General features: G+C 36.3%; 1 protein-coding gene across 6 annotated transcripts in view; it reads left to right on the top strand.

The window, feature by feature from the left end:
- The window catches only part of UNC13C (unc-13 homolog C), a 201,965-nt gene that overhangs the window by 64,084 nt on the left and 124,464 nt on the right, over nucleotides 1-13,417 (top strand). For all 6 annotated transcript variants that reach the window (XR_003923374.1, XM_041123662.1, XM_041123660.1 and 3 more), the window contains 2 exons: nucleotides 750-969; nucleotides 9,346-9,573. Coding sequence is in view for 5 of the 6 variants with exons in the window: in XM_041123662.1 (XP_040979596.1) it covers nucleotides 750-969; nucleotides 9,346-9,573 (448 nt within the window). In the remaining variant the exon portion in view is untranslated. The remainder of the gene's footprint in view (nucleotides 1-749; nucleotides 970-9,345; nucleotides 9,574-13,417) is intronic.

Below are 13,417 nucleotides of genomic sequence, written 5' to 3'. Positions count from 1 at the left end.
CCTATGTTTTGTATACAAAACTTCAGGGACTGCTTTGTTTTCACCTTATTAAGGACTAAGGAGCCAAGATTCAGGTTGTTTGCAGTACTAATCAGTGAATAGGTGATAATTGTTTTTCTACTAGAACTGGTCATGGGTCCTATGCCAAAGCAGTCCAGATTTTTGAGAGTATGGATCATTCTTTTTTACAGGTAAAAAGCATCTTGGTGCTTAAAAAGGAAGTAGTGAGTATGCTATTATAGGAATACAGAAAAAATGGAACCCTAAAACTGACCCAGTTTTATCTGATGAGGAGATTATATAGTCACGAAGTATTAAAGGATAGCACAGTATATAATCAAAGTACATTTTGTGCAGTGTGTCTAAGTTCCTGTAGGTAGTTAAATATTCAGAAGTAATGTGTTAGGTATTCACTTAAAAGGCACTAATGAATGTAACGCTAATGATTTTTTTTTTTTTTTTGCCTCAAAATATAAAAAATATATAGTACTGTGTTAATTGACTGACCTGATTCCAATTTAACTCTCCTGTTTCTGTAATCAGTCAAAACAGTCATCCAGGGTTCTTTTGTCTTCAAAGTGCAAGGCAAAATGAGTAAATCAGTGTTTTGCAAATTAGTTCATACTTCTATGTATAGTCAGATTTTTTGTAACATTGTAAGTGTAATGACATATACTTTAGCTCCAGTTCACATGTATTAAGCAATACTTCAACAGACGTCTTGGATTATTTTTTTTCTTATCCAACAGAAAATACATGTCTTCAAGAAGACATTGCAGGCTTTGATCTATCCAATATCATCAACTACACCTCATAACTTTGAAGTTTGGACAGCTACAACTCCTACATACTGTTATGAATGTGAAGGTCTACTTTGGGGCATAGCCAGACAAGGCATGAGGTGCACCGAATGTGGTGTCAAATGCCATGAGAAGTGCCAAGACCTTCTAAATGCTGACTGTTTGCAGAGTGAGTATTTCCTGACAGCTAAAGCTTTGCAATACTTCACACCTTTGGATTTTGTGTGTACACTCAGATATTTCCTGAAATGAAGGGCCAGATCATCAGAAATCAATAAAGGCATGTTGATGTTCATTGGCTGAGGAGCTAGCCAGAAACTTTATGAAATACCTACTGTTTATTTTGGTTTTGTCCTTGGAACTTGCTGAAAGTTGCTGGTCAGTTACAAAATAATGTTTGGTAGTATCAGTATATTATTTACTTTCCACAGCCTATGGCTACATCCAGAGCAATTTGTTACATGAAGTAAACCCTCTTTGTTTTATTTAACTCAGAATACAAGAAATGTCAAAGCAAAGATAAAAAAAATATATTCCTAATGCTTATTGTAGTCATATTAATATGCTATAGAACAGACAAAAATATGAAACAGTAAATAGGATCTTGTCCCTTCAAAATACCAAACCATGGATGTGTAAGGGAAAAAAAATATTAGTCAGGAAGTCCTTTGGAACTAGAATTAGGGTGAAACAACCTTTTTCTTTGTTTTTTCATTGGCCAGATTGATTCCAGTCACCATGCATCTCCTGCAAAAATATCTGAGGTGCATTTAAACCATACTTAAATTACAACACAATTACTACACAAGATTCTAAACAATAGAAAATCAAGACCTACAAACTTTCTGATATTCTGATTTTTTAGAATGGAAAGGGCTTTTACAACTCTGGAGTTATTCCACATTGTTCACTGTTGATATGTTCCTGAGGGTTTACCTAGCTTGTACATGTAGGAAAAGTACATAGATATTCTAGTCAGGTCTTCTTTCTTCCCTCTGTGTTCTCTGTGTGAGCAGCTGTCTCAAGGGATGGATTCTTGAGATTCATGTTGTTCAGGAACTATAACTATTTCCTGGAGCAACTGACCCCATGGAGCATAGATCAATGACAAATTTCTAAATCAAACTGCTTAATTGTGGTTAATTGTGATTCTACACTGTGGTTGAAACTGGGCTGTGTTTGACAGCTAAGCTTTTGACATAGTTTCACAAGTGAGAAAAGAATGTTTGCTTTGAAAAATCAAATATTATAAAAATATATTAAGCAGCATTAATATGATTGTTGGTGGTGAGTTTTCAAAAGTGTATAAAGCAAAGAAGATACTCGTTAGTAGCTTCTTCAATAAGTGCAAATAACTTCTGTTACCTGGATAGTAACAAAAGAAGGTATGCTTTCATAATGTCAGTTCCTGCTCACTCTTATTAACTAATTGCCCCATTTTATTCTAGGTACATTTTAAGACTAGCTAAAAATAATTAATTGCACATCAGCCCATTGATCTCTCTGTTTTAGGTAATCATTTGACACCTGAGTTCTGCTGGGAATCATTTGGCTTATTGTCCTGGTTTTGTCTGGGACAGAGTTAATTTTCTTCTTAGTAGCTAGTACAGTGTTTTGGATTTAGTGTGAGAATAATGTTGATAACACACTGATGTTTTAGTTGTTGCTAAGTAGCACTTATCCTAAATTAAGGATTTTTTCAGTTTCCCATGCCCTGCCAGCAGGCAGGTATACAAGAAGCTGGGAGGGAGCACGGCCAGGACAGCTGACCCGAACTAGCTAAAGGGATATTCCATACCACAGAACGTCATGCTCAGTATATAAACTGGGGGGCGTTGGCTGGGAGGGGCGGATCGCCGCTCGGGCATCAGTCAGCTGGTGGTGAGCAGTTGCATTATGCATCACTTGTCTTTTCTTGGTGGTTTTTTTTTATTTATTTTATTTTATTATATTCCTTTTCATTATTAGTAGTAGTATTAGTATTATTAGTATTACATTTTCTTTTACTTTAGTTATTAAATCATTCTTATCTCAACCCACAAGTTTTACTTTTTTTTTTTCGATTCTCCTCCCCATCCCACTGGGTGGGGGGAGTGAACGAGCGGCTGTGTGGTGCCTAGTTGTTGGCTGAGCTTAAACTACAACACTTATATTACCTGGACTTAGAGGCATGCAAATGAGTTAAAAGAATGATGAGCTTGTACTTCTGCTGGCAACAGGATATGTGCAAGTCACTTGCCAACTAACTGCTTATTAAGTTGATGGAGGAAGTAGGAAGTAGAAATAGCTTTCCTAAATTTAATCTCTCCCCTCATGCACATCTTGTTTAGCACTATTTATGTACAGGAGGAAGAAAACATGGAGGAGGGGCACTGCAGTGATTCTGATATTCTCAAAATGGAACATGGGATTCATCTGGTAGGAGGGCCTCCAAAACAAATCTGTATGGATTGCAGTGGATCTAACTGAAGTTTACTCTCTGAACATTCCTCAAGGAATTGGGCTATTGCTGGATTTGGAGCTACATTGCTTGGACTCTCATTTGCTTCTCCTTGAAAATGCTGATTGTATTCTGTGGCAAAGAGATAACTATCAAGCGTTCTATACAGTGTTGTGGGAATTCCCCTATCATAATTACATACATAATGGTCTAGAAATAAAGCATAGCTGAAACTTTCTCCATCAGAAGGGGACGTTTTCTTTCCGAGGATTTAACAGATTAGTATATCATGTTCTAACGCATTGTTTCAGGAATATTTTTAATTTAAGAAAATCAAGATTGATTCATTCGATGAATGAGATGCATACAAGACATCTTGATTTGGCAGTAGTGTAATGAAGTATTGCAAAGATCAAATGGTTATGAGCATTGTAACCGTGCCTTTCTGTTTGGAGGAACCTTTCTGTTGTTGTTAGTTGGGTTCTTCTTGTCTTGCATCTTGTTTCACGTCTGTGAAAACCCTCCTCTATTCCACCAGGCTTCCCAACCTAGTTACCACATGCCATTCAGTCCCTTTTTGAATTACATTAGAGGGAATTGGGAGGGTTTTTGTATTGAAAGTTTGATATGGCAAGCGCATTTATTTCTATCGCACGGGTCATCTGTCCTATAATGCACTCTACTAAGTACAGCAGAACACATATCAATGGCGCATTCTAAAGAGATACCTCACATTCAATCACCCCTGATTTTAAGAATATTTAGATCTGACTTTTAGGATTTGGATTCATTTTTATCAGAGAAAACAGCAGTTAAGTCTTTGTCTTCTCATTCCTGCAGAAGTTTGCAGAGTGAAAAAGGAAAACTTCCTGAGATGCCTGTAGAAGCTAGCATTTTAATCTATTTCTGCTATTTGAGAGTGTCACAGTTCAAACAGGAATTGTTACTAAAGCTATTTCTGCTCAGTTGTAAAAGCATTGTGAGAAAAGCAAGATCCAAGATCATGTCCCTGACAATATCAGGGCTACAAGTTTCTTGCAGTCCTTATGTAGTCTATGATTTCTCGTAGTAGAGAATGGTTAGAGAGATTGTTCTTTCTGAGACTTCTTAAAAGTGATGAAATCTCTTGTCACTGTACACACTGGAAAACAGCATTCAAGCCAGCTAGGCTTGAGTGTAATACTTTTGTATTTCTGTTTGCATGACCTCCAGTCTGGTTGCAGTTCACTTTCTTCTGAGCCAAGAGTACAGGAACTGATTCCAAGTGTAACTTTCTACAGCTGAGCTGTTTTTCAGGGTGCCACAACCATGCAAGTGACATGAGAGATGTATCCATCCCTGTAATAGTTGAATCTTGGCTAAAACTGAAAAGCTACAAAAGACACACAGAGTAAAAGTATGCTTTTTATCTTCCTTTTCGCTTATCTGAAGAGAAACTCAGCCCAGAGGTTCCCTGGCCCATATGACCAGCCCAAAAAAACATAACAAATGGTTCAGAGCACCATATCGCCTTTGAAGAATTTTTACAAATATATAAATGATAAGATTGAGAGAAAGCCTGCAAAAAATAAATAGGATTGGCAATCATCTGTGGTGTAAACAGTTTGGAAACATCCAACAACTGAGTCTTGAATGAGTAAACCTCTAGAAGGCAAACTGCAGATACAAAAATATTTAACACACCTAAGGGATCCCGATCTTCCCATTAGTATGCAAATGTTTTTGAGCATCCTGTCATATTTTTTGCAACAGATTAATTGTTCAGTGAGTTTGAATATTATACTACTTTGAAAATGAGATTCATGTACTTTGTTTCATTTATGTTAAAAATATTTAACGTTCCATTGAAAAAATGAATTGACCAGTGCAGTTGGTTAAATCTGTATTGCTAAGAAAGCTGATGCTAACAGTATCATAAAGTGTAATGAATGTGGTGCACTGTGGTTATTTTTATCACAGTCATCCTTTTGGCCATCTCATAATCACTAGGACATATTGGCCTCCAAGCTTCTGTGATTTTTTTTTTTTTTTTTTAATGTAATGATTGTTAATGTAGACTGTAGAAATGAATTAACATCTCAAGAACTTTAAGGTCAATATCTAAGCTTGTTCTAAATCAGGTTTAAAAAAAATCAGCAGTACTTTCATTAGACCTCTCATCTTCAACAAGATATCCCTTTCTAGTAGTAGGTGCAATATTGAATCAGAATTGATTTCAATCATGTTGAGTTTGTATCAGTCCCTAGAGTAAAAGGGGCTTGTTAACTTCCTGTGCAATGTAAGTTACGATATTGTCTTAATTAGTCTGATCAATACTGCATGAAAAGAGCTGTTGATAGAATGTCAGCAATAGAGGATGTAAAAACAGCTGCAGTAAATAATTTAGTATAAATAGAAGGCTATGCTGATTTTTCAGTAAAACTTAAAGGAAGTTGCATTTTAACGCATATTCCAATTTTATCTGTACTGTCTCAGAAATCAGCAAGGTTTTCAAGAGGAATACGTTGTTGCTACTCAGATTGTGTCCATGGTTTATCATCTGATTATGATGTTGTATCTGTACTTCTTAAGGAAGGGCAGAAAATAAGAGAAAATGAAAAATGTTGCTTTCCTGCATCTTGCAAGAATCACCTGTCACTCTTTCCAGGCAGCTCAGCAATCGTGTCTTTTGTGATAAAATCACTAGAGAATTCTTCAACTAGTATTTGGTTTCATGGAAGCATTTAATTCTTTTTCTACTAATTCCCAGTTTTTCAGTGTGGAAAATCCTTAATCACTAGAACTTTGGTCTTCTGCATTCAAAAAAATGAGGTACTCAGACCAAGAGATTTTCAGGATTTCTCAAGATTTAATAGCCATGGAAAATACCTTGAAGAAGCTATATAATTCAGCCTTTTTGACAATCTGGAATCATTGGTATCTGGTATCTCATCCCACACTTTCCCAATCTTACAACATTATGGCTTCCTACTTTATTATATATATTTACATACACTTCTTTCTTTTTTGTTCTCTGATGTGCTAAGAAACCTTCAGACACAATGAAAACAGTAAAGAAAACACAGCATAAAATATTTGTTTTATAAGACTTCACTGAGATCTTATGCTGAAAGATGACCCTTTCCAGCTCTATAGATGTGTTGATAATTTCTTCTTTAGCTATTGCAAGCTGAGAGTGCCTCAACAGAAAATGCCATCAAAACAACATAATGGTGTTTGGTGGTATTGTAGAGAAGGAACTATGTTCCTCTTCAGTATTGAAATATCTGCATTCTAATTGCATAGGAAGTTGTTCAACATAATTTTGTCTTAATTTTACTATCCATTTAAAGGGAATAGTAATTTTTTGCTCCTCCCAGGAGTTGAGGATGACTAGCTGGATGATGTTTTCACAGCCTTTTGGAAGGGTAAAGTACTCACTGCTGCTAGTGATAATGATGATGATGATGATGATTGTCACACTCAGTGCCATAAGTGTGTAGCATTTAACAACATGAGCTACAATTCAGCAATACTTATAGCAAGTGGTAATTGATTATAGAATTTGTAGTATTCTTGCATCTTGCTTTATATGTCAGTCTCATCAAGAGTTGAAATAGTCTGTTGAGCACTGCAGGAATTTAAATTTTTGTTTCCAACATTTGTAATACCATTCTGACTACACAAGTCTGATGTTTCTTTCCTTGTACCCAACTGCAAGATGAACATTTGTTTTTTTCAGGAGTACACTCAGGTTATTGCAATAAGATATGTATTGTAGGGACATTGATCAGAAACCCTTTCCTCTGACAGACAAAGGGCATTTTATAAGGAGAACTTCACTTCGGCTTTTAAAGGGCCTCTGAGATCAGTTATGATTTTTAGAGAGAGAAATCTCTCCAGAGCTCTCCTGGGAAGAACTGTGAATAAAACCTGTAACAGCATGGTCTCCTTAGACTTTTTTTTTTTTTTTTTTTTTTTTTTTTTTTTTAAGCCAGTAAAAGCTGTAGTAGTTTTGATGTCTTGGATAAATCAGCAAATCACCTTAGTATTTTCTTTGTTTTCCAGACTTATTTTATAGGATAGACCTGACATACTACCACAGGTTAATACAGCCTAGAACTTATTCTCACATAGATAATATCCTTTGATGTCTTCCACCATCCTCATATATTTACTGAAATATTGATAATGACAATTTTACTGGAGAGAGGAACCTGTCTGTTCCACACCTGTGATATATTATTTTCTTGGGTGGTCACGCAAGAAGAGTTTTGCAAAAGGCTCTAAAGTTTAATATTACACAAGCACAGGTGTGGTGTCTAATGATTGAGTTTCAATACCACAATTTAGTGCGTACTGCTCAGCTTTCTTCCTTTTTATTCTTTTTTCTGGTTTTTTTTCCCTGTATTTTTTTTTCTTTTTTTTTTTCTCTCTTGTTTTAAATGCTGGCATTTGGTAGTACTGTGAAAACAAAGCATGCTGTCATGTTACGCTCCAGGTGAGTTATAGATCATTGCCAAGGTATCAGCAAAAGAGAGCCAAGTGTTGCTGCATCTCAGAACCAACCCTCTGCAATAGCTGTGTTCTGTTATTAGGTTTCCATCTGCATGACACAAGCCTTTGTAGCAAAGCAATACATTTCTTTCTTGAAAATAAGTTGGTTTTAGTTAGAAGGTTCTCTACTTTCTACTGCCATGATGTTTACATCTATTAATACATCTGCATCTTTCTATTTCATAAGAGGAAGGAGACTACTATTCCCTCCCTTGAATCCTATCCCTGGCTTGCAGCTCTTAAGAGCAGGGTAATGCAGGGTCACATCACTCTTAGTATGATGAATTTGCAAAATTAAATTTCATAAGTTTCTCTATCCCCATCTCGCTCTTTCCAGAACCTCCTTTCTGTCTACTAGACACAGTATTCCTTGCAGAAATTCCCTGGGTGGTTCCAGAGTTAGAATTCTTGGCAAAGCATTCATTTCATTTAGCTGCAACCTGAGTATAATGTCCTGTCTACTCTTCGGGAGACAGGGCATAGAAGAGTGGCTTACATAGCCATCAGAAGATTCCACTGTTAACATCGAGCTTTATGAAGTACTCCTTTGTTCATGCATGATGTTTAAAGAAGGACTAGAGTGCACTACTGATCTGGAGTGAGGATGTCAAGTCAGTGTTACAGAAGTGTTTGACAGTTAGGATAATCTTAAACTAATTTAAATGCTTAAATCCAGTTAATGCTTATGTTCAGTAAATTCTGAATGCTTTGTTAAATGGATTTATGTGATAATTAACTTTTTTTTAATGAACACTCTTCCAGGAAGGAATGAAAAACTTCCCATGAGTGCAGGCAGCATCAGCAAATACTGAGATGTATCTGGAAGCAGTCAAAAAAACACCTGAAGCTGCTATGCCTATTTGTTTCTACTGTTTATTGGATTTCCACTGTGGGAGAGCATAGCAGGAGTCTAGATTAATGTCCTTACTGTCAAACTAAAAATTCTCTGAAAAATGTGGTGGAAACATTACCTGGTTTAAATACTGTTTCTATTAATTTGGGGGTCGGGGAGGGTGTGTCCTAATCAACCAAGTATGGTTTCTTGTACCATCCTACTCCAAAAGGAGAGAGAGAAAGGAATGAAAATATTATTATATCATGCTGACTTAGAAAAAAATGTAAGAAATTATTTGAAGAATTATTCACATATGCGTTATGGAAGTTTAGCTAGTAATAGAGGCAAAGGAGAGAGCAGACAGACCCAGATACTGCACACTTCTACACAGCTTTCTGGCAGAATCAGTATGCCTAATTATATTAGAAATGTTACTCACATGTTCAGATATTTTCACAGTACTGATCAGTACCGAATAGTAATGATTCAATACATATTTCTAGGCATAACACATACTTGACTGAAGTTGAATATTAACCTGTCATGTTAAACTAAATCAATTGGTAATTTTAGGTATCACAAGGAATAAATATAAAAGGCTTGATATTATCCAGATAAAACACATATCTCCTTTGAGTACTGCAGTACCAAGAATTGGCTGGAGACTCTAGAGGAGAAAAAGAACTGAGAAAGTAACTTTTTAATAAAAGTATTGACCTTTTCTCTCATTTCAGGAGCTGCTGAGAAAAGTTCCAAACATGGTGCAGAAGATAAAACACAGAATATTATTAGTGCTATGAAGGAAAGAATGAAGATTAGAGAGAAAAATAGACCAGAAGTGTTTGAAGTGATCCAGGAAATGTTCAATATTTCCAAAGAAGATTTTGTGCAATACACAAAAGCAGCAAAACAAAGTGTTTTGGATGGAACATCCAAATGGTCGGCAAAAATAACCATCACAGGTAAATTTTCTTCTGAACTGTTTGGTCTAAGAGCTCCTTCTTTCCTAGTCCCCTGGTTTGGGAATAAGATTTATTGTAATTTAGAGCTGGAACTGTGTGTTCAGTTGTGTATTTGGTGTATCTATAAATGGTTGAATTTTTAGCATCCTAACTGGAATAGTTTTAAGTTACAGCTCTTGGCAAAACTACTTTATATTCCACTGCTCTAGGAAGGAAGATAAGTAAATGGTCTTGTTGTGTCTCCTCTACCTCCTACCAGTATCTCCTGCACTACTGCTGAATTTTTTGCCACCAACTACAAGAGTTAAAGTTCACAATTGCATTTCTGGGTTTTTAATTACTATAATGCTAGCGCTGCAGCTTGCAATTCCAGACCCCATTGGTTTGAAACTCATCATCCATTCTTGTTGCTTGACTAAGGGTGTGTTCCAGTTTACTGCTGCTGAGCCAGGGAAACCTGCACACCAGGAACATACTCAAGATTGCTTTCAACTGTATTAGCCTGGTTGCTCGTAGAGATTTGCAGGTCCTCTGACTTTGATATTTCAGTCTTGGAATTAAAACCTCACTACAGAATATCTAAATAAAAGCTCAGCTGACTACACAGGTCAACCTGACTTCATGTTATATTGGATTAGAGACAAATAGAGATTAAACTAAAAGGCCAAAGGATCGAAAGGCAGTGATGTGAAACACTAAAGGACTCTGGTTAGATTTCACATCTAAATTAGCCTCAATTTTGTTTTAATGTCATGAAAAATAATAAGCCCTCTTCTGATATTAAAAGTAAATTAAATATTTTCTCTTTCTCCAGGGTTTGCATTATTCCTGTTATGGGGGATAAGGATATAAACTTTAGGAACGTATTTTTAGCTTTTACTAGTCAGTTTTGCTAAAAATGAGTAAAACAAAACCTGTATTTTTTAAATAAACAATAGTGTGTACTTAAGTAAGACACATTTTTCTCACTTGCAGCAACTTGCATAAAAGCTATGTTTAAGTCAGTTCTTGGTGCCTGATGTTTCACACCTGTACATATGGTAATTTTCCTAATGTATTTTACAAGATATTTTCCATATATCCTCTGTAAGATCAAACACATGCACACTGTTAAAAAAATACAGGGGTGTCCTTTACTACTCTTTTCTTTATGAAACAAGTGACTAGGATACCCTGAGCAGATAGATGGCATTATTTTAGCAAGTTACTCAGTAAATGTGCAAATATTTTCAGGCGCTCTATCTTTTGGGTAAACATCACTTTACTAGTGTTGGTACGAAACTCACTTTTATTGCTGAATGGCTTAGTTCTTCTCTTCTAGAAGTAAAACTCATACTGACTTGAGTTGTGCAGAATCATGACCTAATAAATGAATCACAGAATAATTTAGGAAGTGATGTTGGAAGGGATTTCTGCAGTATATTCAGACCTTCTGCTAAAAGCAGAGCTAACTTCAAAGTTAGATTAGCTTGCTCAGGGCTTTGTCCAGACTAGATCTGAAACTCTCCAAGGATGGAGATTCCACATTCTCTCTGGGAAACCTGTCCTACTTACTGGACAAGCTGTTTCAGTTATTAACCACTCATATTGTAAAACTGTTTTCCTTATATCCAGCTGGGATTTCTGTTGCTGCAGCTTGTAGCTATTACATCTTACCATTTCACTGTGTGCCTTTGAGAAGAGTCCGGCTTCATAGAATCATAGGATAGTTTGGGTTGGAAGGGACCTTTAAAGTTCATCTAGTCCAACCCCCTGCAATGAACAGGGACATCCTCAATTGGATGGGCTTGTCTGGGAGCTTATGGTCTCTGTGACATGCTCTTTATGTAGTTGATGACTGCAGCTTGATTTCCTCTTAGCCTTCCTCTTCTCCAGGATAAGCAAATCCATTACTTTCTCATATGTCATGTGCCCCAATCCCCTAACCAAATTGGCAACCCTCCACTGGACTTTCTCCAGTTTGTCAATCTTTTACTGGGGAGATGGAAAGTGCAGAAACAATATTTCATCTGGGTGTGGCCTCACAGGTGTCAATTAGATGCAAGTAAACACTTCCTTCAATTTGCTGACTATACCCTGAAGAGAGAATGCAAGATTCTCTCTTCATGAGAGAATTTCCCACACCAAGTGAAGAAACTTAGAGACAAACCTAAGCTAATTGTTGGATCTTAGAGAAATATGGAAAGAGAATCCAGACTTCCTGAGAAGCAAAATATTAATAATCTGCAGAGGGAATAGTGGTAGTCTTTCCCTGCTGGTGTTTTAGAGATGTGTATTTCCATTTAAATAGCTTAGTATATGTTGTGTCCCAAGTTAGAGAAGACTGCTTATTCCCTCCCTGACTGGCATCATGTTCTACCCATCATTAAAAAAAAAAAAAAAAAAAACCCTAAAAAATCAGAGTTTTGCTCTGCATTTACCCTTTACCCCAAAATTCCTAAGCGAGGTTGCAAGGTATTTGCTGCAGTCAAACTTGATGGCCACTGTGAAGTCTTTCTTCTTTACAGTCCTTAGAATACTTGGAAGTGACCATGAATATCCTCTGTACTGCACAGAGGTTTGCTGGTTACCTCATGGCAAAGTGTTAGAAGAGTTGTCGAACTTTGTCAGTTGGTTTGGACTGCTTAAAACTGAGTACGAAAATAAACTGGACTTAGACCCAGATCTTCAAATCACTGTATCACAAAGTGTTAAAACAATATTTTCAAAAAATAATGAGGCATATTCGATCACATTGCTCTTACAAAAAGTATTATTATTGGTATTTTTTTTGTAATAGCCAAAAGGTTTTCTGTGACATAAATAAAATTTAAAATTTTAAAATATTGATTATTTCCCCTTTATCTCATCTTTTTTTAATTTCTGGGTTTGTGTATGTTTTATAATGTACATAATGTATTGGTGCAGTGGTACATGTATATAATTTGTAAATAAATGAATGTATTTGGGTTGCATGCTCAAAAAATTTTACTATAATAGTCTTAGATTCCATGGCAGTTTTTTTTAATATATCAAGGAAGGGTCATTGAGAGATGGAATTGCCACTTTCAGTGTTGGCATTCAGGAGGTGAAGGAGAAAAGCATTTGTCAAGTGGACCACAAATTAATTACTCTGTGAGAGTTGGTGGGTGTGGTGTTAGTTATTCATGGCTCTGTAGTCCAAACTAAAGCCCAATCACATTTGGGGCAGTTACATAAACTGTACCTGGAGCTGAAGAATAGCAGTATGTGCCAGAAGAAATCTAGGGAAAATCTGAGATTGTGAGTCAGATGGATTAGGAAAAAGGGAGGCCATTCTGAAGATTGTGGGACAGTGCATGAAACTCAGAGTAGTTGAATTTTAGGACTGCCACCAAGCCCTGGGGACATGGAGAGGTATGTCAGGGAAAATATTTAACTCATATTCTTACTTTTAATTCTACCTCTAAAGGATACTCAGGCTGCCTTGTATTCAGGCCAGTATAATAGTTAACAAATCTGGAAGACATTTTCTAAGCTGGCACTTAATTCTCCTGCATAAATAGGAGAGGAATACTTCCTTGTCTTCTAAAAATTTCCCTTTGGATTTACGGTGAATGGGGAAGACAAAATATGTTCTAGTTCATTCCTAAGAGTTAGTCTTTTCAGTAATGAGATGTGTGAAAAAGTAACAGAAACTTACTTTTTTCACTGAAGTCGGCAGATATGACTGAACCCACACTGGGAGCTGATCTGCTGAGTAAGAATGTGCCATTTCTCTGTAACTGGTTTTCTGAGCACACTGAGGGAGCTTCATTATCCAAAATGATTGACATTAGAGAATGTTAACTAAATGTTACCACTGAGATGGTTTAAATAATATGTG

This window comes from Aquila chrysaetos, chromosome 5, assembly GCF_900496995.4.
Source record: "Aquila chrysaetos chrysaetos chromosome 5, bAquChr1.4, whole genome shotgun sequence".
NCBI classification, from domain to species: domain Eukaryota; kingdom Metazoa; phylum Chordata; class Aves; order Accipitriformes; family Accipitridae; genus Aquila; species Aquila chrysaetos.
This window is presented reverse-complemented; position numbering and strand designations above follow the sequence as displayed.